Source organism: Saccopteryx leptura, chromosome 9, assembly GCF_036850995.1.
Source record: "Saccopteryx leptura isolate mSacLep1 chromosome 9, mSacLep1_pri_phased_curated, whole genome shotgun sequence".
NCBI lineage: Eukaryota > Metazoa > Chordata > Mammalia > Chiroptera > Emballonuridae > Saccopteryx > Saccopteryx leptura.
In genome coordinates, this window is record NC_089511.1 from 19718750 (window position 1) to 19746479 (window position 27730).

General features: G+C 40.8%; 1 protein-coding gene, 1 non-coding gene and 1 pseudogene across 2 annotated transcripts in view; 1 reads left to right on the top strand and 2 right to left on the bottom strand.

The window, feature by feature from the left end:
* Positions 1 to 1029: 1029 nt before the first annotated feature.
* On the bottom strand, positions 1030 to 1136 carry LOC136381615 (U6 spliceosomal RNA). The gene has a single exon (XR_010747107.1). It is a non-coding gene; the product is annotated as a U6 spliceosomal RNA (small nuclear RNA).
* A 7421-nt stretch (positions 1137 to 8557) lies between these two features.
* The window catches only part of CYB5B (cytochrome b5 type B), a 32562-nt gene continuing 13389 nt past the window's right edge, over positions 8558 to 27730 (top strand). The window contains exons 1-3 of the mRNA XM_066348256.1: positions 8558 to 8803; positions 20937 to 21065; positions 21811 to 21840. Coding sequence (XP_066204353.1) covers positions 8642 to 8803; positions 20937 to 21065; positions 21811 to 21840 — 321 coding nt within the window. The 5' untranslated portion in view covers positions 8558 to 8641. The remainder of the gene's footprint in view (positions 8804 to 20936; positions 21066 to 21810; positions 21841 to 27730) is intronic.
* On the bottom strand, positions 18420 to 19985 carry LOC136381043 (ER membrane protein complex subunit 3 pseudogene; annotated as a pseudogene).

Genomic DNA, 27730 nt, shown 5'->3' on the forward strand with positions numbered 1-27730 from the left:
GCAGATGACATGATTGCTACATTTAAGTTTATTTTAAGAAATCTAAAAACAACCCCTAGAACTATAAGTGAATTTAGCAAGGTCATAAGATACTAAGTCGACGTACAAAGTCAATTATACTTCTCGATTATAGAAGCAAACAACTGTAAAATGAAATACCAGTAATTCCACTTATAATAGTATTAAAAACCATAAAATATTTAAAAGTACATTTAACAAAATATGTAGAAGACCTCTATGCTGAAAGCTACAAGTTAAAAAGAATTCAAATAAATGGAGCAGTATGCCATGTTTGTGGATTGTAAAAACTTAAAGTTATTAAGATGTTCATGCTCTATAAATTTATCTATAAGCTTTTACAGATATTAACAGCTTTTGTTTTGTAGAATGTCCCTCAGTTTGAGTTTGCCTCATGTTTTTCTCATGCTTAGATAGGGATCATGGGTTTTGGAAAAGAATGCCATAGAGGTAAAGGGCCTTTCTCATCATGAGGGGGTAAATGCTATCAACATGATTTATCTCTGGTAATGTACCAGTAACCTTGATCACTTGGTTCAACAAGCTGATTTTTTAAATAATAAAAAGTCAGTTTTGCTGTTGAGGCCACATGTTGTACTTTGATTCATATCCTTTCTTCCCAGCTAATCAAAGGGGTTGAGGATGCCCACCAGAGAAACATACAAAATATGCAATGCTTCACAAATTTTTTTTTTTTTTGCTTTTTTCCGAAGCTGGAAATGGGAGGCAGTCAGACAGACTCCCGCATACGCCTGACTGGCATGTCCACCTGGGGGCGATGTTCTTCCCCTCTGGGGCGTCGCTCTGTTGCATCCAGAGCCATTCCAGCACCTGAGGCAGAGGCCACAGAGCCATCCTCAGCACCCGGGCCATCTTTGCTCCAATGGAACCTCAGCTGTGGGAGGGGAAGAGAGAGACAGAGAGAAAGAAGAGGGGAGGGGTGGAGAAGCAGATGGGCGCTTCTCCTGTGTGCCCTGGCCAGGAATTGAACCCGGGACTCCCGCATGCCAGGCCGACGCTCTACCACTCACAAATTTGCATGTCATCCTTGTACAGGGGCCATGCTAATCCTTTTTGTATCATTCCAATTGTAGTAGATGTGCTGCCGAAGTGAGCACTCCACAAGCTGACTTAAAAGTTTATGTGGAAATACAAAGGATAGGAGAAACAATTTTGAAAAGTAGGAGCAAAGCTGAAAGGTTTACATTACCTGGCTTCAAGCTTTACTACAAAGGTATAGTAATTAAGACAGTGTGAAATTGTTAGAAGGATAGACAAATAACTAGAAAAGAATAAAAAGTTCAAAAAAGACACACACTTATATGGTCAATCAATTTTAAACAAAGACATAAAAGCAAGTCAATAGGGAATTGTGTTTTCATCAAATGGAGTTGGAATAACTGGCTATCCAGTTGAAAAAAGAGATTGAGAAAGCAGCCTAATGTTACCAAGTTTGTGAGTGGCAGGGACTGGATTCCAAGCTAGACTTTATGGCTAACATATGTTATAAGTTGTAAATATGAATTTATAATCAGTACATGCAGGCCACAGTATTTTTCTGAATCAAATTCCATTTGAGGCCATACTTTTAAAAAATGTCAATGTCATGAAAGAAAAAGAGGTTGATGAAATGTACCTGATTAAAGGAGAATAAGGACACATAAATAAGTGCATTGCATGATTCTGGATTGGATCCTGGATCACATAGATACACCATTATTCCACAAAGGACACTATTATAATAATTGAAAAATGATATGGACAGTATGTTAGATGACAGTTTAAAATGAATGTTAAATTCCATGAATTTAAAAATCATACCAGGGTTATGTAAGAGTATTTACTTCTTTAAAAATTTATTTACTTAGCCTGACCAGGCAGTGGCGCAGTGGACGGAGCGTTGGACTGGGATGCGGAGGACCCAGGTTTGAGACCCCGAGGTCACCAGGTTGAGCGTGGGCTCATTTGGTTTGGGCGAAGCTTACCAGCTTGGATCCAGGGTCCCTCGCTTGAGCAGGGGGTTACTTGGTCTGCTGTAGCCCCGCGGTCAAGGCACATGTGAGGGAGCGGTCAATGAACAACTGGGATGTCGCGGCAAGAGGCTGATGATTGATACTTCTCGTCTCTCTCCGTTCCTGTCTGTCTGTCCCTCTCTCTGACTCTCTCTGTCTCTGTAAAAAAAAAAAAAAAAAAAAAAAGAATTAATTTACTTATTTTAGAGAGAGAGGAAGGGAAAGACAGAGACAGAAACATTGATGTGTTCCTCTATGTGTCCTGGCTGGGGATCAACTCTCAACCTTTGCACATCAGGATGACTCACTAACTGAGCCATCCAGCTCTAGGGTAAGAGTATTTTCTTATTCTTAGAAGATACAGGATTATTTGGAGGTAAAGGGTCATGCTGTCTGCAACTTAATCTGAAATGGTTTAACATTATTGACAACAACGATAATAAACATATATCAAATATGGACAAGTATTAAAAATAGGTGAATCTAAATTAGAAGTATATGGAAATTCATTGTATTATTCTTTTTACTTAACTGTTTGAAATTTTGCAACAGAAATTTAAATATTGCCTGACCAGGCAGTGGCACAGTAGATAGAGTGTCAGAGTGGGACACAGAGAACCCAGGTTTGAAACCCTGTGGTGGCTGGCTTGAGCACGGGCTCCTCTGGCTTGAGCACAGGCTCATCAGCTTAAGCATGGGATAGAGACATGACCCCATGGTCGCTGGCTTGAGACCAAAGGTTGCTGGCTTGAACCCAAGGTCGCTGGCTTGAGCAAGGGGTAACTCGCCGTTGCACTAGGGCTCAAGTATGTCTACCAGCAGGGAGCCCTGGCACTGAGGGTCCAATCCCTCATGTATCTTGTAGCCCTTCCCCTCCAATGTCTAGTCACCTGCCCAGATCCCTTTGAGGAAGCTTGTGGCATCACCACTACTGGAGGAATCCCACCCACTTTTCTCTTGGAAAGCCCACTTTTGCTTTTGTGGTACTCCAAATTCATCTATTCAACTTCTCCCATGGCTCAGGGGTTCATCCAGTCTATCCTTTTAGGGTTTGTTTTATTTTAAATATTTTATTTGCCCTGGCCAGTGGCTCAGTGGATAGAGCATCACCTGGCATATGGATATCCCTGGTTCAACTCCTGGTCAGGGCATACAAGAGAAGCAGCCATCTGCTTCTCTCCTCCTCCCTTTCCTCCTTCTCTCCCTCTTCCCCTCCCACAGCCAGTAGCTTGATTGGTTCAAGCATTAGCCCCAGGTGCTGAGGATAGCTTGGCTGATCTAGTGCATCAGGCTCAGGCACTAAAAATAGGTCAGTTGATCCAAGCATTGGCCCAGAAAGGGGTTGTCAGGTGGATCCTGGTAGGGGTGCATCTGGTTTGCTCACTTTTTCCCCTCCTCCCACTTAAAAAATTATTTATTGATTTTTAGAGAAAAAGCAGAGAAAGTGAGAGAAGCATTAACTTGAAGTTGCTTCACTATAGCTGTTCATTGATTGCTTCTCATATGTGCCTTGACCTGGTGTAAAGCCAGTAGCTGCCATCATGGCCATTCACATGCAGGTTCACATTTGATTCAGACAGATGGTAATGAAACAATGGAGCCAAGAACTGGTGGGCCATTAGCTTTAATCCTAGCTTGCACCCGGTGGGCAAGAAATACACACAGTGGGAAAACACCTCCCTTTCCATTCAGGGCTCCCAAAGCCACTGACTTATCTGAGTTTCCTCGAATCAAAGGTTTCTAGCTCACCAGCCTTATTAACCTCTGTTCCCCATCTTCTTCTCTCTGCACAAACTCTGCACAAACTGGCTTCTCCTTCAGCACTCTGCCATCTTGGCTGCTTCTCCTCTCCCCCACGTGGCCTTTCTCTGCTGTCCCCCAGCATGGGCTCCTCTGCCCCATTTTATAGTGTAGAAATAAAAACCTTTAATCCAATATACAAACAAGGAAGCCTCTGATACAAAGTCACTTAGGGTGGGAAAGGCTTAGTTTTAAAACTTAGGCTGTAACGACCCTGCCTGCTTATAGCTGTCCCCCACACCCAATGCAAACTGTAAGCGAGCAAACATATCTATCATATTTACAAACTTATTTGACCAACACCTGGCAAGCCCAACTTTCGAACCAGCAGTGTCAGCATTCTGGGTCAATACTCTATCCATTTCGCCACCACAGTCAGGCTATCCTCTTAGGGTTTTTAAAAACACTATTGGACTCAGTATCCTAGAGATGGTGGTATAAAAGGAAATGCTGTGTAATTTTACTGATTCATTGTATGAGAGATAAAGATATATCTAATATACTTCAAAAAAAAGTTCAGTGTTTCCCAAAGTTATCCACAGATCACTCTCATCAGTCATCCAAAATACTTGGTAAAAAATGTTGATCTTCTGGTTCTATATCCAGACTCACGGGACCTGAATCTCTGGACATGGATCTGTAAATCTTTCTCTTTCTTTCATTCTTCCTTTTTTCCTTCCTATCTTTGTTTTTGTTGTTTGTTTGTTTTTGAGAGAGGCAGGGAGAGAGAGAGAGAGATGGGAACATCGAGCTGTTTCTGTATGTGCCCTAACCCAGGAATTGAACCGGCCACCTCCACGCTCCAGGTCATTGCCCCAACCAATCGAGCTATTCAGCCATGGCTCTTTTTTTCTATCTTTCTGTTTATATTTTTAGTATCTTAAAACAATGTTTTAGTATATCTCCTGATTCTGTAGGTTGAATGAGCGATTCTGCTGATTTAGCCTTACTCATTCATGTGTTCGCATTCAGCTGACAAGTTGATTAAGAGTTGGGCTCAGCTAAGACAGCATTTAAACATCTGGTCTTTAATCCCAGGCTTCTTCATGGCATCATGATCTTGGGGTCATGTTCTAAGATGGTGCAGATGGAAACTTCAAGGCCTCTTGAGGTCTAGACTTCATAACTTGCGCAGTAATACTCATGCCACAATCTATTGGTCAAAGTAACATGGCAAGCCAAGATTCAAGTTGAAGAAGGGACTCCATGTCTGGATGGGAGGAAATCTGCTCTTTTGTTTTATTTTTATTTATTTTTTATTATTATTTTTTTCTGAAGTTGGAAACAGGGAGGCAGTCAGACAGACTCTCACATGTGCCCCACCAGGATCCACCCGGCATGCCCACCAGGGGGTGATGCTCTGCCCATCTTGGGGCGTTGCTCTGCCATGATCAGAGCCATTCTAGTGCCTGAGGCAGAGGCCACAGAGCCATCCTCAGCGCCTGGGCCAACTTTGCTCCAATGGAGCCTTGGCTGCGGGAGGGGAAGAAAGAGACAGAGAGGAAGGAGAAGAAGAGGGGTGGAGAAGCAGATGGGCGCTTCTCTTGTGTGCCCTGACTGGGAATTGAACCCGGGACTCCCGCACGCAAGGCCGACGCTCTACCACTGAGCCAACCGGCAAGGGCAAGGAATCTGCTCTTTTAACATGGCTTCCTCAGGTGAATCATAGACATCAAGAGTAATTGTCATTTAACAAATATGTGTTCAGAGCTGTTTCCTGTTGCATTTGGTACAAACCTTTATTTCTAGAACTTATATTATATATATATGTGTGTATGTGTTTATATATATAATTATTATTTCTATTTCAGAGGGCTTATTTGTTATGTCACCTTTTTATCTCTAAAGGTTATTACAGTATTTGTGACCCAGTAAATGTTCAGTGAATATCTCTGAAACGAATGGAAGTATTTGACTCTAAAATTTGTGGAATATCCTAAGAATTGCTTGGGCTTGCTCTGATAGTTTCATTATAATTAGGGAGGTAAATGTGAAAAATTAAGATTTTAGATACAAGGAGTTTCCTGAAATAGTAGTATGCTTAGGTACTATAAGGAGATGGAACCTCTGGAGCACAGAATTGTAGGAGAGTTTGTGAAGCAGGAAGAATTTGAGGAGGAGCTTAAAAGGTAAGTCAGCATGGAAAGGAAGAGGGTCTCTTAAGTGGATGGGCCTGGTATGGCCACAGATGTGAATTTAATACCAGCAAATGTAGGAGTCAGGGGCTGGTGCACAAAGCTTATGAAAGTGAATGGTGTAAAATATTAGTTGAAGATGCTGGGGATGGATTATGGCGAGCCTGAGAGAGTGATTTAATGAAAATATTTTATCACGATCAATTTGTCAGTGTAACGGCAGTTAAAAATGATTGGCTCGCAACACTGTACATTAACTGAACTTGTAATTCCAAAATGCTGGGGACCGCTAGTCCATGACAATTGAGGCAATCTTTATTTTAGAACACGTAGAAACGAAAATAGTGTAGATATGTTCTGATCACCAAAAGATTAGTTTAAAAACCAATCCTCCCTCCAGGTTTATTGAGCTATAATTGACATAAGAACATCAGATTCTTAGTAGTGGCAGAAACTTGGGATACTCCACCTGTGGTAAAACTTAGTATTGGCAATGCCATTTTAAAGGACAAGTCAGGCTTTCTGTCCTGTCCTTTCTTTGAAAAATGGAGGAAAAGGATATAGAAGTGTCCTGACTTACAAGGATGACTAGGGTCATTTGGTTTTAGTTCTCTGAAAGGATTAAGGTTATCTGAAGAGCTTCCTTTCCCTTTCAATAAGAGACAAAATTTACGTACCAGCCTACACTGATTTTGGCTCTCCTTCCCTTCCTGGAATCCTGAGATTAACGTGTACCTCGGCAAAGGAGGAGAGATAGACACTAAAAGGTTTATGAATGTCTTTGATTGTATTACCTTGAAAGTTTTAATGTTTTTTATAAATCCCCTAGACAAATGTTATAATCTTGTTAATGATTGTGTCATGCCCCCTCCAACCTGTATGTGGTCAAAGGGTATCTTTATTATATGCGGCTTAAGTGTCTGTTTGTCGCTGATAGCTTATTAGTTGCTTGCGTAACTGTACTAGCCAATGGGGTGAAGTTGCCACGGCATTGAAATAGTCCTGCCTTCTGGCATGCCACCTCACAAATTGAGGTTAAAGATTGGAGCAATTATTATGCTGTTAAGAAATCTTAACACCAGAAGGGGTCTTTACAATGGTACAAGACTAGAGGTTCTCCAATTGAAAAATAATGTCATAATAGCTAAGTCTTTGACTGGCTCCTCTAAAGGTGAAATACACGTCATTCCAAGAATTGATTTGGCTCCATCTCAAACAGGGTTGCCGTTTCAATTGAGACATAGACAATTTCCTGTAAAACTTGCCTTTGCTATGACCATCAATAAGTCTCAAGGCCAAACGCTTAAGCGTGTTGGCATTTTTTTGCCTGAGCCTGAATTTGGACACGGTCAACTTTATGTTGCCTGTTCAAGAGTTCGTGAAAGAATGAATGTAAAATTAAAAATAATTGATGGTCCTCTGCAAGGCGAGCTTAAAAATGATGGAAAGATCTACACAAGAAATGTTGTGTACAAAGAGATCTTTGACATGTGAATTAACATTTTATTATTTAAATCACCTTTATTTATTGAGCTAGCGTACCGCCAGTGGTTTCCTTCATTGCACTCTACTTTAAGCAATTAAGCAAGTAGAAGGGGGAACAACCCCGTGGGGCAATAAGCAAAGGGGCGTCCTCGCCACCTGCCCTGGGTAATTCAGTTTGAATAAGCAGACACCTTTGCACAAATCATTTTAATTACAATTTATAATATCTAGAACAGCGGTCATTTCGTATGACCGCCGGGCTTTCTAGTATAATATAACCAGCCTCTGAAATATACTTGGGGCTGCATGATTTGGGTTTGAAGAATCCCCCCCCCCCCCCCCGTGTATGCCGCTGGCATAATCAATAAAACTCCTCAAAATTCATTTTTGGACTTGGTGTCTTTACGTAAACCTGCTGACGTGAGGTACAGTACTTTTCAGAATCTGGGGTAACATACTTTACAACACACCCCTAACCCTTATTGCTGCCCCAAGGCTTCCTTCCGGCCAGCCACTCCGCCTTTTCGAACACCTCCTTTTAATTTATGTGTTGAGTACTAGGTGCTAAGAACTCTGCAGAAACACTCAATAATTTAATCGGTCACATTTAAGGTAGTGGTTCTCCTGGCCATTTTACTGGTGAGGAAACAGCCTTAGGCAGGATTCGCCAGATTTCTTGCAAAGAAAAGATGTAAACCCTAGTCTGGAATACAGGCTGCGCAGGCGATGGGGAAAACGATCTTGGCGCGACCTAGGAAGGACCCACCACGAAGGAAAAGGAAACAGGAAAATGGAGTTTTGGTCCCCACTTTCAGGACTCTGCAGGCCTGAACGCCGAGTGAAGGGGAAATCTCTCCCCCGTGACACCTGTCAACACGTCTCCACTTTTCCAAAATCACGGTATCTGGTTGGCGAGATTGGAAGGGATGGATGGTTCTGATTGGTTAGGCAAGCCTCGAACCAGGCCTACGTCCTGAGGAACAGAGGAGGACTGGGCGGGACTTGAAAATAAATCCCTCGTTTCATTGGTAAAAGAAAAGAACCAGGAACTATTGGGAAGTGTGATTGGCTGTTGCCAGGAACCCTTCGCTGGCCTTATGGGTCCTGGTTACGGAAGCCGGGAGGGCTGAGCGAACGGTCTTCCTCAAGGAAGTTAGCAGCGAACGCGGATAGCGGTGGAGAAGAGGCCTTATGGCGACTGTGGAAGCAAGCGGCCGCGATGGAAAAGGGCAGGGCATGGAGAACCCCGTCACATATTACCGTTTGGAGGAGGTAGCGAAGCGCAACAGCTCGGAGGAGATATGGCTGGTGATCCACGGGCGAGTCTACGATATCACCCGCTTTCTTAACGAGGTGGGGAGCCTCTTGGAGCTGCCGGCATGAGGAGTGGAGTGGTCGGGCCAGGAAAGGCTGCTGGGGACGGGGGAGGGGTGTCGGGGGAAATGAGCGCTTGCTGAGAGCGATAAACCATACGAAAGGGGCCACAACTCTCCGAGAGGAAGACTGGGGGCGAGGTGGGGGGCTTCTAGCTGCATGATTTCCAGCCAGCACTAAATTGTGGTACCTTATAATATCGTGTACTACTTATGCATTGAACACCTAACGTGTGCTAGGCTAAACTCTAAGCCATTATAATCCCCATTTTACAGAAAGGACAACTGAGGCTCAGAGAGACGGGACTCGCAAAGTCACACACTGAACAGGGAGCCATTCGAACCTAATTTGGAAGGGCTCCAAACCTCTGCGCTTTCCAGTCTGCCTCGGAAGTAATACCATTGTTTGTTTTTCATTTTCTTATTAAGAAGCTGAGCGTCACCCTCTCCCCCATTGTGCTGCGTTTATCTTTTTCTAATTTGAGTTCAAAGGGTCTCTAATTTGAGGCTAGAGGGTCATAGGGTCATGACTTGACCTTTTTTTTTTTTTTTTGGCCATTGACTCAAGTTCTGTCATCCTCTTAAGTCTTCAAGGTGTTCTATTAAATTTAATTACACAAATTCTCTTTGAGACCATTGTACAACTGAGTGATTTCTTTTTTCAATTTAAAGAAACAGGAGAGACAGTTCATTTGTTTAAACTGTATTGAAGTGTACTTTGCACTCAATAAAGTATGCCCACTTGAAAGTCCAGTTTGATGAGTCTTGACAGTATATTCACCCAATCATAATCTCAATGAAATAAATGCATTTCCACCACTCTAAAAAGTACCCTTTTGCTCATTTGCAGTCATTCTCCCTACTCCCAATCCCTGAGGCTGTCATCTGTTTATAGATATAAATATTTATTATGTATTGCTTTGTACCATTTTATTTTGAGTTAAATAATCTTTTGATAATTCCTTGGAAACTTGCATAATGTAACCCTATTGTAACTGAGAAAATAGTTCCTTTTCATTTGTTCTATCTCTGAAGCAAATGTACAAGTAAAATATTTTTTTCTATTTGGAGTCAGGGGGGCAGGGTAAAAACCTCTAAATCCTGATTTATAAATCTGTAAAATATTTTAAAACATAAAATTTCCCCCAGAGGACATTGTTTTCAATAAATCTTCCTAGTGGCTAATAAGTTAACACAACATCATAAAGTTACTAACATCATAAAGTTTAGTAACTTCTTGCATCTGTATGGTGTATGGCATTTTATGATTTTAAAATTACTTTTCCATTATTTCATCCTTAAAATAATTAGAGTGCCTTGGATAGTAGTGAGTTGTTTTTTTTTTTTTTTAATGTTACAAGAAACATGTTGAGAGAGATTTAGGTCATATAGTTGAATGGTGGCAGAATCTGGCTGGGATAAATCTTGTCTACATGGATTTCTACAGATTTAGATTTCTCTTGTCTACATGGTATTGCTTCAGAATTCTAGCCTTAGCTCTGTCCTTTGGTGTATTCCTCATAATAAGGAGGTTTCTGGCATGTTAAAACATAGTCCATAGTGGGTAGGTAGTGTTTTTCATTTGTGGTTTTATTTTCCCCAAGTTTCTCAGCAACACTCTTGTGTAGGGAGCATTAATTCAGTCTTGAGTAGTGATTGCTAATCTGGCTTACCACGTGGTGATGGAGCCAGAGACATGACAGGTGTGCCAGGGCTTCCCCTGAAACTTGAGCTGCAGATCTTCACCTGCAGCTAGCTGTTTTACTTGTCTGTTCTGTAGTCTGTACATTTTCTTATTCATTCCAGTCCTATTCATTCATGCACTTACATGTTTATCAAGTGTGTGTTACATGCCACTTACTGTTCTAGGTGCTGAAGACTCAACACATGCCTTCATGGAGATTACAATCTGTGGGAAGTGGACAATAATCGGAGTAAATAACTAAACTGTATGCTGTGTTATGTAGTTGTAAGTGCTAAGAAGGAAAATGAAGCAGAGAAGAGGACGGTGGGTGTGTATGGGGTGTGGGTATTTGGATGATAGGTTGAAATTTTAGGTGTTCTGTCCAGAGATGGCTCTATTAAGATGCCTCAAGTAAAGGCCAGCGGAAGCTGAGGGAGCTAGCTATGTGGATAACTGCAGGAAGAACACTTGGCAGAGGGAGTTAGTGCAAAGGCCTTGAAGTGGGAACATGTGTGGTGTGTTTGAGGAAGAAACAGTGTGGAAGGTCATAGTGGCTGAATAGCAGTGAGATGAGGTCATCATGATCAGGGGATAGCAGATCAAGTTATAAAACTTTGCAAGTTTTCAAACGAATTTTGACTTCTGAGAAGGGAAAGCACAGTGGAGCAGAGGAGTGGCATGGTGTGACTTAACGGTTAGTAGTGTCACTCTGACTGCACGGTTGAGAAGAGACAGAGGAGTGCAAGGGCAGGATTGAGGAGCCCAGTTTAGTAAGGAGGCTGGGCAAAAGATGGTGGCTTGCTCCAGGGTGGTGAGAAGTGTCAGATTTTGGATGTGTTGTGATGATGGAAGGCTTTAATGATACGTTGGATTTAAAGAAAGAGAAAGAGTTTAAGGATGACACCAAAGATTTTGGCCTGCAGGTCTGGAGGAATAGGGCTTCTATTAGATGAGATGGGGAAGACTTAAGGAATTAGATCTGTATTACAGCTAACTTCTTTCACATTTTAAATATAATTTGGAAGGGTTGGGAATGTGATGTAGGAAAATAGAACAGGTAACTTTTTTCTGGAACTTGGGTTAAATTTTTTTACCTTTGAATAAGTCTGCAGGTATACAGTGAAGGAAAGGTAGCCTTTCTAGCTAGCTAAAGTTAACTACTGTTACTTGTGTATCCTTCCAGAGTTTTGTTTAGCATATGTAAGCAAAAATGAACATAGTCCTTCCCACTCTGCTTTTACACAGAACACATCAGTTTTTACTGTGCACACCAGTCTGTGCCTTCCTTGTTTGCTTAACTGTACATATCAGGAATCTTTCCACATTGCTGCGTGGAACACTTCTTATTCTTAGTAGAATTTGTTGTATGGATCATAATTTATTTAAGCAGTCTCCTATTGATAAACATTTGGGGTTGTTAGTAATAGTTTGCTTTCTAGGTTTTCCCCCACAAGTGAAATCTGTTGAGACCCAATGTACCTACAATAAAATGTCCAGATTTTATATGTAGGGTTTTCTGAGTTTTGATAAGTCTCACCTGTGTAATCACCATCACAATCAATACATAAACATTTCTACAGCTCTTGCCCTCATACAAGCATTAATTTGACTTCTTTCTTTTTGAGATATATATATTGATTGATTTTTAGAGAGGAGAGAAAGAGAGAAGTGGGGGAGGAGCAGGAAGCATCAACTCATAGTAGTTGCTTTTCATGTGTGCCTTGACCAGGTAAGCCGGGGGTTTCAAACCAGCAACCTCAGCATCGCAGGTTGACACTTTATCCACTGTGCTGCCCCAGGTCAGATGATTTGACTTCTAACGCTAGAAAACTGTAGGCACCATTTTGTGTCTAGTGTCTTTTGCTTAATAGTTCTGTGAGATGCATCTGTGGCTTTTTTCTTTTCTTTTTTTTAAAGATTTTATTTATTGATTTTACAGAAAGAAGAGGGGGACGGAATGAGAAGTAGCAAGTCGTAGTTGCTTCAGTTTAGTTATTCATTGTGTGCTTGTTGCTTTGTGTATGTGTCTTGACCTGGCAAGCCCAGGGCCTTGAACCTATGACCTCAGGTCGATGCTCTATCTGCTGTGCCACCATGGGCCAGGCTGTGTTTTTTTTTTCCCTGTGTGTCAGCAATTTGTTCCCATTTTTTGCATTTTATTTCATTGAATATTCTAAGATTTGTTAATCTGTTGTTTAAGATTTGGGTTGTTTTCATTTTTTTGACCTATTATGCATAAAGCTGCTATGAACTTTCATGTACAAATCTTAGTATGGACATATGTTTTCATTACTCTTGGGTAAATATCTAGGAGTGAGATTGCTGGGTCATATTTTTTTTTTTTTTTTTTTAACTTTTTAAATAACTGTCAGATCTTTCCCAAAATGTCTACATCATTTTACACTCCCACTAGCTATCCATGAGTTTTCTGGTTTCTCCACATCATCATCAAGATATGGTATTTGTCATTTTACTTTCAGCCGTACTAGTGATTCCAGTGGGTGTGTACTGATGTACGATTATGGTTTTAACTTGCATTTCTCTGATGACTAATGATGTTAAGTATCTTCTTGGGCTGATTGGCCATGTTTTCTTGTAAGGTGTCTGTTCAGTCTTGCCTGTTTCTTAATTGGGTTGTATGTTTTCTTATTATTGTCTTGAAAGTGTTCTTTATATATTTTAGATGCAAGACCTTTCAAATATATATAAGTATGGCAAATATATTCTCCCAGTCTGTAGTTTGCCTTTTCATTTTCTTTTCTTTCCTTTTTTTTTTTTTTTAATTTTCTGAAGCTGGAAACGGGGAGAGACAGTCAGACAGACTCCCGCATGCGCCCCACCGGGATCCACCCGGCACGCCCACCAGGGGGCGATGCTCTGCCCCTGCGGGTCGTCGCTCTGCCGCGACCAGAGGCAAAGGCCAAGGAGCCATCCCCAGCGCCCGGGCCATCTTTGCTCCAATGGAGCCTTGGCTGCGGGAGGGGAAGAGAGAGACAGAGAGGAAGGAGGGGGGTGGGGTAGAGAAGCAAATGGGTGCTTCTCCTATGTGCCCTGGCTGGGAATTGAACCCGGGTCCCCTGCACGCCAGGCTGACGCTCTACCGCTGAGCCAACCGGCCAGGGCGCCTTTTCATTTTCTTAACAATGTCTTTTGAAGAGAATTTTGGTGAATTATATTTATGAAATAGAATTCTGAAAGCTGGGTGCTGGCTTTGGGGTTTATGCCTGGTTGTTTCCTACTTTACCAGTTAGCAGTTGTGTAACCTCAGGCAAATAAGCTCTGTAATGGCTCCTCCCATCTGTAAATGGAAATATTAGTACCTACTTCACAGGGTTGTTGTTGGGACAGTTAATTTAGATAGTGCATATAAAGACTTGTCATGGTTCCTGGTATAAAGAGCTCAGTAAATGCTAGTGGATCTTTTTATTTTGTTTTGTTTTTTAGAGGGGGGGGGGCAGACAGAAACAGACAAATGGGAAGTGAGAGAGATGAGAGGCATCAACTCATAGTTTGGTGTCTTAGTTGTTTATTGATTGCTTTCTCATATGTGCCTTGACGGGGGGGGGGGGGGGGGGCTCCAGCCGAGCCAGTGACCCCTTGTTCAAGCCAGTGACCTTTGAGCTCAAGCTGGTGAACCCTCACTCAAGCTAGCAACTTCAGGGTTTTGAACCTGGGTCCTCAGCATCTCAGGCCGACACTCTATCCACTGTGTCACTGCCTGGTCAGGCTAGCGGTTATTTTTATTATTATAAAAAAATATTTTCTTGCAGCATCTTTTGAGTGCTTACTAAATTGTAGATGCTGTGAGGATTTAAAGGTGAGTTAGCTGCCTTGGACCTGCAGGGAGGATGAGGTCTGTGTGTAAGTAATCGTCATGCAAGGTAGAGTGTGGGCTCGCCTTCAGAGGACTGAGAATGCAGACTCCTTTTGGTGCAACCCGAGGATTACCCCTGGATGCTTCAGAGTTTGACTAATAACATTTCATACTGAATTTCTCCAAGGCTGGTTAAAACACTGTGCATTTTTACCTATCTTGTGGAATTAACAAACCTGTAGAAAAAGTGCTATCTTTTCTTGAGCGGTCCCGAGCGGTCAGTCGTAGGGAAGCCTGGGGAAAAAATGTGAAATTTAACCTCCAGCACTGTCTGGTGAGAGGTTGTGGTCAACAGATTGACTTTTATTTATTTATTTTGTATGTGGGCATGGGCGAGCACGTGCCAGAGAGGGAGAGAAGGCAGGTGGGAGGGAGAGAGGGCAGAGTGTTCCCTACATCTCCCTGTGGTTCCGGTGCCATGCTACGTTCTGGAGTACAGCCGTTCATTTAGACAGCCATGGTCCCTGTTCTTATGGAGCTTACTAGTGAGGGAAGAAGGACATTAAATAAGTAATTGTAATTGTGATAAGTAAATACCCTGAAGGTGTATAAGGAATTATGAAACTGTGTAGCAGTGGCTCCTCACCTGGTGGGATAAGGGTGTCAAGTTATGTTTGGACCGGGAGACCTGAACTTCAGACCCTGGGCAGTCATGACATTGTGTAGGTGACACCCCAGTTTTAGCCGGTCTCTTTCTAATCCAAAGGCAAAGACCTACCTGTGAACTTGTACCGTTTCTTTCTGTTTCCCACCCAGGTGTATCTTATTTCTCTGCCCTGTCAGACTTTTCTAGGAAGTGGTTTTTGTCCTCTCCAAAATTTTAACCTCCATATCCTACTTTAATGAGGTATTCTGCTAAAATAGGACTAAAGGCCCTTCTTTTCATCCCATGGCTTAATTTTGTAGCTTCTGCAATCTTACTTAATGTTAATAGATTATATTTTCCAAATCTGGTGGTCTTTAGCTTACCCCTGTGTTTACAGTTTTATTACATCAGTATGGCGTTACTACCCACAGAGAATTTGTGTAATTTTTTTCCCCCAATAAGATTTTTATTATGTAACTGTCCTTCTTTATCTTTTCCTCTTTTCTGCCTGTTGCCTATCCTTTCTATAGAATTAGTAATCTAGAAGTAATCTGTTAATAATTTGTCCTCTTTCTTTTCTATATTAAAACATAAATTTTCTTCTTTTTTTTGTGGGGGAGGTGACATTGATAAATCAGAGTACATATCTTCAGAGAAGACATCTCTAGGTTATTTTGACATTTGATTATGCTGCATTCCCATCACCCAAAGTTCAATTGTCTTCCATCACCTTCTAACTGGTTTTCTTTGTGCCCCTTCCCTCCCTCAACCCCCTTTCTCTCCTCCCCCCACCCTCTTCCCTCTTTTCAACTGTACTTATTAACATAAATGAAAAGGAAAATGCCAAAATGCTTCCCCTGCTCCATACCACATATTTTTTGGACAGCTGAACTAACTAAAAGCCTTCACGAGAGGTTATTACAAAATTTCTTCTGTGTCTGTAAAGTATTTAACTTGATTATTGCTTGACTGAAATAGAAATAAATGAGTTGATCACAGTCCTTGTTTCATCTCTTCCGACAGTTTATGATCTTGGTTGCAGTAAAGTTTATTTGGAACATTTTTATTTGTAATATTGTGTGATTGCTTACATATATAAACTGAGGCAAGATCCATTAGTCTTAAAACATAAAGACTGTATCTAGATCAAAAGAATCTTTTTTTGCAAATTCATAATAAATTATATTTATTAAAAGCAAAACAGGTTCTAGAGAAAAATGGGAAATATGTACCGCCTTATGTTAGGTTTATTTAATTAAAATAAGGAGGAATTGATGATTGTCCAATAGATTTGAATAGTGTAGGCAACCAATCCAGATTACTGAAGGACCCCTAAATTCCTTCTATCTTAATTTGTTGTGTTTTGCTGTGATTCAGACAAGCAAATTTTTGGCTTATAGTAATTATTACTATGTAAACCTAACTTTATTCTCTTTTTATTGTGGTGAAATATATGTAAAATTTGCCATTTTAACTATTGTTAACTGAACAATTCAGTGGCATTAATTATATTCACAATGTTATCATCACCACTACCTAATTAAATGTGCAGATTAATGGCATTTAGTACAGTTACATCATTGTGCAACCATCACCACCATCCATCTTGAGAATTTTTCATCATCCTAAACTGAAACTTAATACACATTAAACAATAACATTTCATTGTCCCTCAGTTTATTCATACTCTCCTTTTGGGACATTGAGTTGTTTCAACTTTAGGGTTATAATGAATAATTCTGCAATGATTTGCATGTGTGTAAGTACATATATTCATACACATTTTTCTTGGGTATATACTTAGAAATTCCACTTGATTTTTTTTTTTTTAATAAGAGCTCATTTGTTTTATTGATTGATTGATTTTAACAAGAGAGGAAAGGGGAGAGAGAGAGAGAGACAGGAACATAGATCTGTTTCTGTATGTGCCCTGACCAGAGATTGAACCAGCAACCACTGTGCTTCAGGGCGATGCTCTAACCAGCAGAGCTATCTGGTCAGGGCTCCACTTGATTTTTTAGTTTAAACTTTATTGAGGTAATTGTAGATTCACAAGCAGTTGTAAGAAATAACAGATCTCTTGTACCTTTTACCCATTTCCCCCCAATGGTAACATTTTGCAAAATCAGTGCAATATCATAACCAGGATATTGATGTAATCGACAGGTCTTTTTTTTCTTCCTTTTTTATAATTCATAGATCTTACTCTGATTTCTCAGTTTTACTTTTTACATTTGATTTGTCTTTTAAAGAAAGCAGGATGGTTTAATTTGTAGAGTCTTGAGTCATTTGTTTTTGATTCTAGTTCTCAACTTGCAAATTATATCTACCTTTTACAGCAGAAATGGCACCCTGCCACCTCCCTGGAACATTTAATCCAGACAGAATGATTCCTGGGCAGCCTTTATCTGTGTATCTGCCAGAAATTGCCTTTCTCCCTTCTTATAATGATATGTAATCTTATCCAGAATAACTGGGTCATTAATTCAATTGAGTGGCCATATACAGTACAGAGCCATTGATTTTTCATTGGACTTGATATATTCTGAACTGCAAATCCAGAACCTGTCGTTGTTTAACCCATCCTTGGTCATCCTGAAGGCACTTGAATAAAGTTTTGACACATTTGTTCTTTATGTCATTCTGTAGGCTTAATGAACAATATAGGAAGAGTTGTTTTGTTCATCCGTAGTTTACTTTTATAGAGGAAGTTATAAAAATAACAGCTACATAAATTGTACAGGGGGGTTGCATCACAAGAAAACAAAGAGTTTACTGTGGTTAGAACTCAGGCTAATTGTACATGGTAATTAGTTATAATTGGCGATCTTTCAAAGATTGAATTTTTGCTAAGTTTTATTTATTTATTTATTTTTTATAGGGACAGAGAGAGAGTCAGAGAGAGGGATAGACAGGGACAGACAGACAGGAACGGAGAGAGATGAGAAACATCAATTATTAGTTTTTCATTGCGCGTTGCAACACCTTAGTTGCTCATTGATTGTTTTCTCATATGTGCCTTGACCGCGGGCCTTCAGCAGACTGAGTAACCCCTTGTTGGAGCCAGCAACCTTGGGTTTAAGCTGGTGGGCTTTTGCTCAAACCAGATGAGCCCGTGCTCTAGTTGGCAACCTCTGGGTCTCGAACCTGGGTCCTCTGCATCCTAGTCCGATGCTCTATCCACTGCGCCACCGCCTGGTCAGGCAAAGTTTTTATATATTATCATGAGCTTGAGTTTTCCTCTTTCTCTGTCTTTTATTTCTATAGTCACCAGAAAAAGAATTTAAAGCATTTTAAATATAGCTCTTTCCCTATATGTTACCCACGACACAATCCTAATTTCTTCTGGTATCAAACATAAAGGGGAGCCCGACTCAGAGCATGCCCACCAACCAGCTCATGCCTTCTCCTTTTTATTCTGAGAGGCTCCAGCTCAAACAGAAGTTACAGGGTTAAGGACTATTCCAGTGTCCCAGCAGAGCTAATCCCTGCTTGGTCTTCAAGAAAACAGAGGTCTGCAGTTCCTTTTTGAACATGCTTTCATGCAGTTCTTTGACCATGAGCTCCTCTTTGACATAATCTAATTCCCACTGGTGATCCATTAGCTCCAAAACTTCCCACTTTGTCTTTATTTATTTGTTTCATCCACTTTGTCATAGCTGCTCCAGTCATTGCTTCTGCATCATTTCTGATCAGTCGTTGGCATTATTTTGGCCCAGATTCAGAGAGAGTAAATGCTCTGAAGCTCAAATACATAGCTGATGTATCAGGATGCTGCTAATGTGGGTTTGATTCCTTGCTGTGACATAGGCTTAAAAAAGGTTCAGTGGAAATACGACTTTGGTTGTGACAGAGCCCAAGAATGTCCTGTTGATTCATTTGCCCATAAGAATCATGGGGAGGACCCTTGTTAATTCTATCACATTATGTCAGTGAGTATAGTGGGATTGCTCATAGAAGAAGGCGGTGCTAATTTTCCTCTCTCTATCTCTCTATCTGAAAAAAAATCTATCCTCTCGGTTGTTGAAGTGATATTTTCATGTCAAGCAGGGTGGTTGGGAATATAATTTCCATTTTACCTGATTGCACTTCGAATTAGAACTTAACTGTCAGATACGTGCTTCTGGGTTGGCTCAGTGGTAGAGCGTCGGCCTGGCGTGCAGAAGTCCCAGGTTCGATTTCCGGCCAGGGCACACAGGAGAAGCGTCCATCTGCTTCTCCACTCCTCCCCCTCTCCTTCCTCTCTGTCTCTCTCTTCCCCTCCCGCAGCGAGGCTCCATTGGAGCAAAGATGGCCTGGGCGCTGGGGATGGTTCCTTGGCCTCTGCCCCAGGCGCTAGAGTGGCTCTGGTCGCAACAGAGCGACGCCCCGGAGGGGCAGAGCATCACCCCCTGGTGGGCAGAGCATCGCCCCTGGTGGGCGTGCTGGGTGGATCCCGGTTGGGCGCATGAGGGAGTCTGTCTGACTGTCTCTACCCGTTTCCAGCTTCAGAAAAATACAAAAAAAAAAAAAATATATATATATATATATATATATTTTTTTTTTTTTCAGTAGGTAATACTTTACTTGGTGAAACAATTTCAAAAGGGTATGTAGGCCTGACCAGGCCGTGGCATGGTGGATAGAGCGTCAGACTGGGATGCAGAGGACCCAGGTTCAAAACCCTGAGGTCACTGGCTTGCGTGCAGACTCATCAGCTTGAGTGTGGGATCATAGACCATAGGGTCACTGGCTTGAGCCCACGGTCTCTGGCTTGAGCAAGGGGTCACTTGCTCTACTGTAGCCCCCGCCCCCTGTCAAGGCACATATGAGAAAGCAGTCAGTGAACAACTAAGGTGCTGCATGAAGAGCTGATGCTTCTCATCTCTCTCCTTTCCTGTCTGTCTGCCCCTCTCTCCGACTCTCTCTTTGTCTTTGTCAAAAAGAAAAAGGGTATGTAGTTTCAAGGCTTTCTCCCACGCTGTCTCCCAGGTACCTGTTCTCATCAGTGTCTCCAGGGAGACCTTATGCTTATGCATACCTATATGTTTTTGCTTGTTAACATCACAGAAGATAGCATGTTATACAAACTACACTTCGCTTCTTGAGTACAAAGTATTTCATATTCTTATTTAATACAATAATACTTAAGAGGAAAAATAATAAAAATAAAAAAATAAAAAAAATACGAAAGGCACTCATTATCTCCATTTTACAAATAAGAAAACAAAGATATCTCAATTTCTTAATTCATCCAGGGTGGTGATATAGCTTGTAAGTTGTAGATAGACTACTTCCTATGTATAAAGATAGTTATTTTGATACTATTTATTTATTTAACTTTTCCTTTTGAAACCATTTCAGACTTATAGAAAAGTTGCAAGAATAAAAGAAAGGATTTCATGCCCTGATCAGGTAGCTCAGTTGTTTGAAGCATCGTGCCGAAGTGCAGAGGTTGCTGGTTTGATCCCTGGTCAGTGCCCATATAGGAGTGGACTGATGTTCCTGTTTCTCTGTCTCTTCCTTCCTCTCTCTAAAATCAATAAACATTTTTTTAAAAAATAAAGGATTTCATATATCCTTTGCCCAGAGTCTCCATTCGGGTTTCGGTAGCTATCTCAATAATGTTGGCAAAGCACACATTGTTCCCAACAGCTCTTTCAGGATGGAACAGTTCTTCAGTCTTTCTTAGCTTTCAAAACCTTGATATTTTTGGAGATCACAGGTCGGTTCTTTTGTAGACTCTCTCTCAATTTGCGATAGTCCTAGGTTTCCTCACAATTATATCCATATTGTGTATTTTTGGCCAAAATATCACAAAAGTTATGTTGTGCTCTTCCCATTCCATTCCTGTCGGGTGGCATACAATGTCGGTTGGTTCCATTACTCCCAGTAAAGGGAGAGAAGAGAAGAGGGGGGTGGGGGAAAGTAACTTTTACTGATTTGCTTTTCAGAGAGCCCTCTGTTCAGTAACTATCTTTCTCTTGTAGCATCCTGGCGGAGAAGAGGTTCTGCTGGAACAAGCTGGTGCAGATGCAAGTGAAAGCTTCGAAGATGTCGGCCACTCCTCTGATGCCAGAGAAATGCTGAAGCAGTACTACATTGGGGATGTGCATCCGGTAAGAACAACTGAGCTAGGGCTACTGGCGGAGAGGGGAGCTCCCAGCCACAGAGCAGTGGGAGTTCGTTTAGTCCAGCCATCAGGCTAAATTTTCTCTAGCATCGTCTAGCCTTACTTTGCTAAGATGTAGCTTCTTATTGGTAAAGCAACAGACAGTCTCCCTGAAAAACTAAGGAAACTGATTTTGGATTTCTTTTGTTTAATTGATTTTTTTTAATGCAGTTAATAACATTTATACTTAAAATAGTGGTTTGGTTATTCTGGCAAATTCCTTTCTAAAGATGGTAACTGTGGAGTTTTTAAACCATACCATTTTATTTATTTGTTTTTTAAGATTTTAATTAATTGACTTTTTTTAGAGAGAGAAGAGAAAGAGGGGGAGGAGTGGGAAGCATCAATTCATAGTAGTAGTTGCTTGTTCGTGCCTTGACCAGGCAAGCCCAGGGTTTCGAACCGGTGACCTCAACGTTCCAGTTCTACGCTTTATCCACTGCATCACCACAGGTCAGGCACCACACCATTTTAACAAGAGACCTCAGTGTGCTCAGCATGGAGCACGGGGTGGAGGAACAGGACTCTTTTGCAGACCCTGATGTCTCTCAGGGAATTCACTTCTATCAGAATGTAAATCTGATAGAATTTCCAAGGTTAGAAACAAGCAAATAGTGAGCGTTCATTTGAGTATATTCACATATATTTTAATATATTGTTTTAAGATATTGTTTTCCTTTTTTTTTTAACAGCATGACCTTAAACCTGAAAGTGGTAGCAAGGTAAGAAGTCATCTGTTTCTCTTGTGTATTTCAAGTGTTTATATTTCTTTTCACTCAAATAGAATTGCTTTCTAAAAAATTACCTTAACAAGAGAAGTATTTAGTGTTCCCCCAAGGAAAAATTCTATTTTTCAGGAATCTGGACTCAGTACCATCTCAGGAAAAAAGAATAGCTGAGTCTTGAACAGTAGGAAACATTTGTTCATGTTTTTATTTACTTTGTTAAAAAGTTGAACCTCCAAAGCTGTGCCCTGTATGGTTTTGAAAGAAATTAGTTTATGGGTTCAGTTGCAGAAAAAGTATTTATAATTCTTACATTAAATACTACAGATGATAATAATTATTTCTGTACTGGAAAAAGAATTAGAAAGTTGATTTTTTTTCTTACAAGTCTTTGAAGGAGTTATAGACTGAAGTAATTGAATAGAACAGGCCCTCCTGTTCCCAGTTCCAAACTTAATCCTTTCATCCTGTAGACTCAAATGGGCCTACACCCTTCCCACTTACACAGTGATACAGCAAAAAACAAAAGATTAAGTATTGGAAAACCTTAATGTACATTACACAATGTACCCGGAAGAAAATATGAAAGCCTTTTTTTTACTTCCTACAGCTAATTGGTTCATCTCCGTATTCCCTTACAATTTTCCTTGATTTATGTCCAGGAGATAGCTATTACACTACCCTCTGGTTTAAAGGAACAGCAGTTTAGTTGCCTGGAACATCATGGAAGTGATGCTCCTTCCCCTTTTCCTCCTCTAGCTTCTTGCTTCCCTTTCCTCGTTGAGCTGGAATTATTGAACACATTTGACACAGCACTTAACATTGGCCTAGACACAAGAATTCTTCCAGCTTGAGATTGCTTGGCAGTGTCTGCCATCTGTTACCCTGCAACTCGGAGTGTGTAAATTAACTCTTCTGTCTTAGTACACTCTGCTACTCTGAACTGTTGAATTGTTTATGAAGGGGGATGAAATGGTTCTTTAAATGCTTTGTGAGCGCTGTTGATTTGATTGTCCTCCCCTCCTAACACATGTACTATCCATTCTTGAATCCTTACTTGTGTAGTTAAGAGAAAGTTTGAGCTAAGCCTCATTTGTTTATTGAATGTGTCCAGAAAACATTGCTCTCAGAGGCCAACATTTGATTCAGGGGGTATTCCCACTTGTATAAGAAATGCGCCTTGTATCGGGGAGCCATAATCTACTTCTGCACAGCTACCATTACAGCATCCTTTATATTAAAACAATAGAAAAAATTTTTAGAATTACAATGTCTGAAAGTCTAAAAATTGCTGCTTCTTGCTGTTTTTTTTTTTTCCATTGGTAGTACAGTATGTAATTAAGGCCATTCCTGGGAATGCTGAGTGGGGATTTTCAAATTCTCCCTGTGCCACCTATATTGGAACCCCTTCGCATGTTTTTTGACCTGTATATTTCCTGGGCTTCCATTACTACTGACTCATAATCTTTGGAGGTAGGACTTGGGAATTTGCATTTAAAGTAAGCCAGGTAGCCAAGCACCAGACTTTTTGCTGAATGGTTGTTGGTCTTTCATTTGAAAACTTAGGAAACTTTAATTAATCCTTTTCTGTGATAATTAGAGATGTCTCAGTTAAATTAAAACTGTTGAGCCTTGGACTTTTTGTAATAAATACAGTATAGAAAAAGAATCCCGGCCCTGGCCTGTTGGCTCAGTGATAGAGCATTGGCCTGCCGTGCGAAAGTCCCGGGTTTGATTCCCGGCCAGGGCACACAGGAGAGGTGCCCATCTGCTTCTCCACCCCTCCTCCTCTCCTTCCTCTCTGTCTCTCTCTTCCCCTCCCTCAGCCAAGGCTCCATTGGAGCAAAAGATGGCCCGGGCGCTGGGGATGGCTCCATGGCTTCTGCCCCAGGCGCTGGAATGGCTCTGGTTGCAACAGAGCGACGCCTTGGATGGGCAGAGCATCGCCCCCTGGTGGGTGTGCAGGGTGGATCCCAGTCGGACGCATGCGGGAGTCTGTCTGACTGCCTCCCCATTTCCAGCTTCAGAAAAATACAAAAAAAAAAAAAAAGAAAAAGAATCCCTTTCAGCTTACCAAATTCTGTAATAATTTAGAAGTTTCCAAATGTAGTTTGGCTCCTGCCTTGGTTTAACGGTAATTAAAGGCAGTGTTTTCAAGTATCCATTTTCCTTACAAATGTTGTACCCGAAGGACAGTCTCCGTTAAGTAGAGTCTGGCTTTGAGTGTTTCCAGTCAAACTGCTGTACTTCAGGCAGATCAGGCAAGCAGAGCTGTTTGGAAAATTTTAAGACCACCTACATAGGTTTTCATAGAGCTGTAGTTTAACCTGATTTCAGGTCCAGGAAGAAATTCTTGGTCCCTCAGATTTATTTCTTACAGAGGTTTTCAGTAGGCACCTCTATGTCTAGGATGTAGATTTCTCTTTAAAAAAAATTTTCTGTCCTGGTTTAAATATTCACCATTAAGAAATGGGTGAAATGTTAATTTTATTAATACTTTCTTTTGGTTAAGGGTTTCTGAACCTTTGTGAATAAGTGATTTCTTTTAAAGCTTGCCTTATGGGACAGTTTCATTTTCCTTCTCCTTCTCCCTTCCTTTATTTCTGCACAGCTCCGATTCTCTTCCCTGCCTGAAACTTCTTCCCTCTCCCAACAACAAAAGACAACAACAACAAAAACCCAGGCATTGCTGTTGCAGAGTATTAATCAAGAATCCTTCCCCAGTTTTTTTTTGTTTTTTTTTTAAACTACCTCTCATACTGCTTCTGCTATGACACAGATAAACAGTTGATGGTCACCATTGTTTTCTTTTGAGACTGATAATCAGCCTGAGGTTCAAGGCCCTGAAATTTTACAGTACAAAACTGAAAAGCTTAGAAGACAGATTGGGCAATAGATGTTTTTCTTACCTGCTTCAGTCAAATATAACTAGTTAAAAGAACTTCTTGTCTCTGTGAATCTCATCATTGCTGGATTAGTCCCCATGCTGAGAGCCATCAACTGTCTATTCTTATTTGACTTAAACATTTTTCTGATCTGCTTTTGGTAATGGAAACTCACCTTGGAACCAGACTTAGTGTTTTCTGTGCCGGTACTGCAAGTAACCTAGACACCGTTGTGGTCCACGAAGTCTATTTTGAGTATGTGTTTACTTATTGATTAGCTGTTTTATTACTGCCCTCAGTTCAGGAGATAAGGTATAGTACAGGGGTCCCCAAACTATGGCCTGCGGGCCGCCCTGAGGCCATTTATCTGGCCCCTGCCGCACTTCCAAAAGGGGCACCTCTTTCATTGGCGGTCAGTGAGAGGAGCACATTGACCATCTCATTAGCCAAAAGCAGGCCCATAGTTCCCATTGAAATACTGGTCAGTTTGTTGATTTAAATTTACTTGTTCTTTATTTTAAATATTATATTTGTTCCCGTTTTGTTTTTTTATTTTAAAATAAAATTTGTGCAGTGTGTATAGGGATTTGTCCATAGTTTTTTTTAATAGTCCGGCCCTCCAACGGTCTGAGAGTGAACTGGCCCCCTGTGTAAAAAGTTTGGGGACCCCTGGTATAGTACATACAAATGCTATCCTGACACAAAAAGAGGGCACCATTTCATTCATTTACTCGGCAGATATTACCTAGGTGACCGTTCAATTACTTCACTAGTCAAACCTTATTATAATGAATAGACCCAATAAATTGACCATTTCTTATTTATATTTTTTGAATGGCTAGCATATGTTGTGCATGATTAAAAAAAAAAGAAGACAATGTATACTATAAAAAATGACTCCCTCTGATCCCCAATTCTCTGTCTGTTTAGTTCCCCTTACCCAGAGGTAGCCAGCTACCATTTTCTTGTTTACTTTTTTTTTTTTTTAGAGAGAGAGAGACAGACAGGAAGGGAGAGAGAGATGAGAAGCATCAACTCGTAGTTGTGGCACCTTAGTTGTTCATTGATTGCTTTCTCATATGTGCCTTGACTAGGGGGGGGTTCAGCCAAGCCAGTGACCCCTTGCTCAAGTCAATGACCTTTGGGTCATGTGTGTGACCCCATGCTCAAACTGGTGAGCCCACGCTCAAGCTGGCGACCTCTGGGGTTTCAAGCCTGGGTCCTCAGTATCCCTTACACTCTATCCACTGCACCACTGTCTGGTCAGGCCTTCTTGTTTACTTTCCCAAAGAGATTCTGTGCATACATAAATATAAATAGATGCGGGATAGATTGTTCAATTTGTAGATAGAGCAGCTGTCCCTTCCTTAAAAAAAAATCTCACACATCTTATTCTGCACCTTGCTTGTTTTTACTTAAAATTTTATATTAGTGATCGTTCCTTATCTGTTTATAAAGATCTTCATTCTTTTAATAGATATTTAGTATTTCATAGACAAAATGTTTGATGAAATGACATTTGTTGTAACAGGATTTGATCTGTTGTTTTTTTTAAACGAATAAGCCCTGGCCTGTTGGCTTAGTGGTGGATTATCAGCCTGGCATGTGGATGTCCCAGGTTCAATTCCCAGTTAGGGTAGGCAGAGGCCTTGGAGCCATCCTCAGTGCTTCTCTACCCCTCTCTCTCTTGCTTCTCTCTCTCTTTTTCCTCTCCTGCATGACTCAATTGAAGCAAGTTGGCCCCAGGCACTGAGGATGACTCCATGGCCTCTGCCTTAGGGGCTAAGAACTCAGTTGCTAAGCAACAGAGCAATGCCCCAGATGGGCAGAACATTACCCCCTAGTGGGATTAATGGGTGGATCCTGGTCAGGGTGCTTGCCGGAGTCTATCTCTGCCTCCCCTCTTCTCACTGAATAATAATAATAATTGTCTCCATAAAGGCTTAAACATTTTCTAAATTCATTTTTTAACTAAAGTTTAACTTGAAGTCTAGTAAATTTCATATACCAGAAGCAATCCATACATTGCATTTATAGGCAGATACATTTTTTATTCTCCCAGGTGCTGCTTGAGTGTAACATACAGTTTTCTGTTATACATACATACATATTATCCATACATAGCATTCAGTTTACCTTCTCTTATGGGAGAGAAACTGAAAAGAATTCATTGTTTATGAAATATAGTTAGTTGGTCACATTATACTAAATATTTTCTTTTAAGAATTCTTTAATATTCCTATCATACTTACAACCTGAGTTACTGAAGTTTGGAACGGGCAGGTAGTGATTGCCGTTTGCCAAAGCATTTTGTCAGATTCTTTTGTTCCCAGTTTTTATCTAACATTTGTGTTTTGTAACATAATTTTTTGAAATAAAGCATAGACTAATAGCATAATCCCTCTTGAAAGACAAAATACCCTTTGCTGAGGGTTCTCAAGGATTAATCTCCTCTTGTAATGTTCTATTTAGAAACGATACATAGTTTTGCAAAACAAGGTGTCAGAAGGACAAGGTAACATCTTTTTTAAGTCAGCCCTCCAATATTATAACAAGTTTTTATTTCTTAGGTCTTAGTAGGAATCATGTTATGAGTGTTTTAATTTTTTTTCTTCAGGGATGTCTTATATATTGTATCACAATGGGTTCTTGAGAAACTTGTATAGAAATTTGTTTTAGAGGATGTTTTTCATCCTTGAAATTTTGCCCTTATCTACAGGGAAATATTTTTTCCGTGACTGGGCTGACGCTGGTGATGCATGCTTTACAAGACAGTATCTAATCCAGAAAGAAATTTCAGTACATTGGAGCCTTCCTAGGAAAATTGTCCCCAAGATCCACACTATATAGCTGTGTCATTGTTGGGACTATAAAAATGTTGAAATCATGCCTTTCAGTACTTACACTTTTCATAAGATGAACCTCATACTAAAATTATAAAGTGACAGGCCTGACCTGTGGTGGCGCAGTGGATAAAGCGTCGACCTGGAATACTGAGGTCG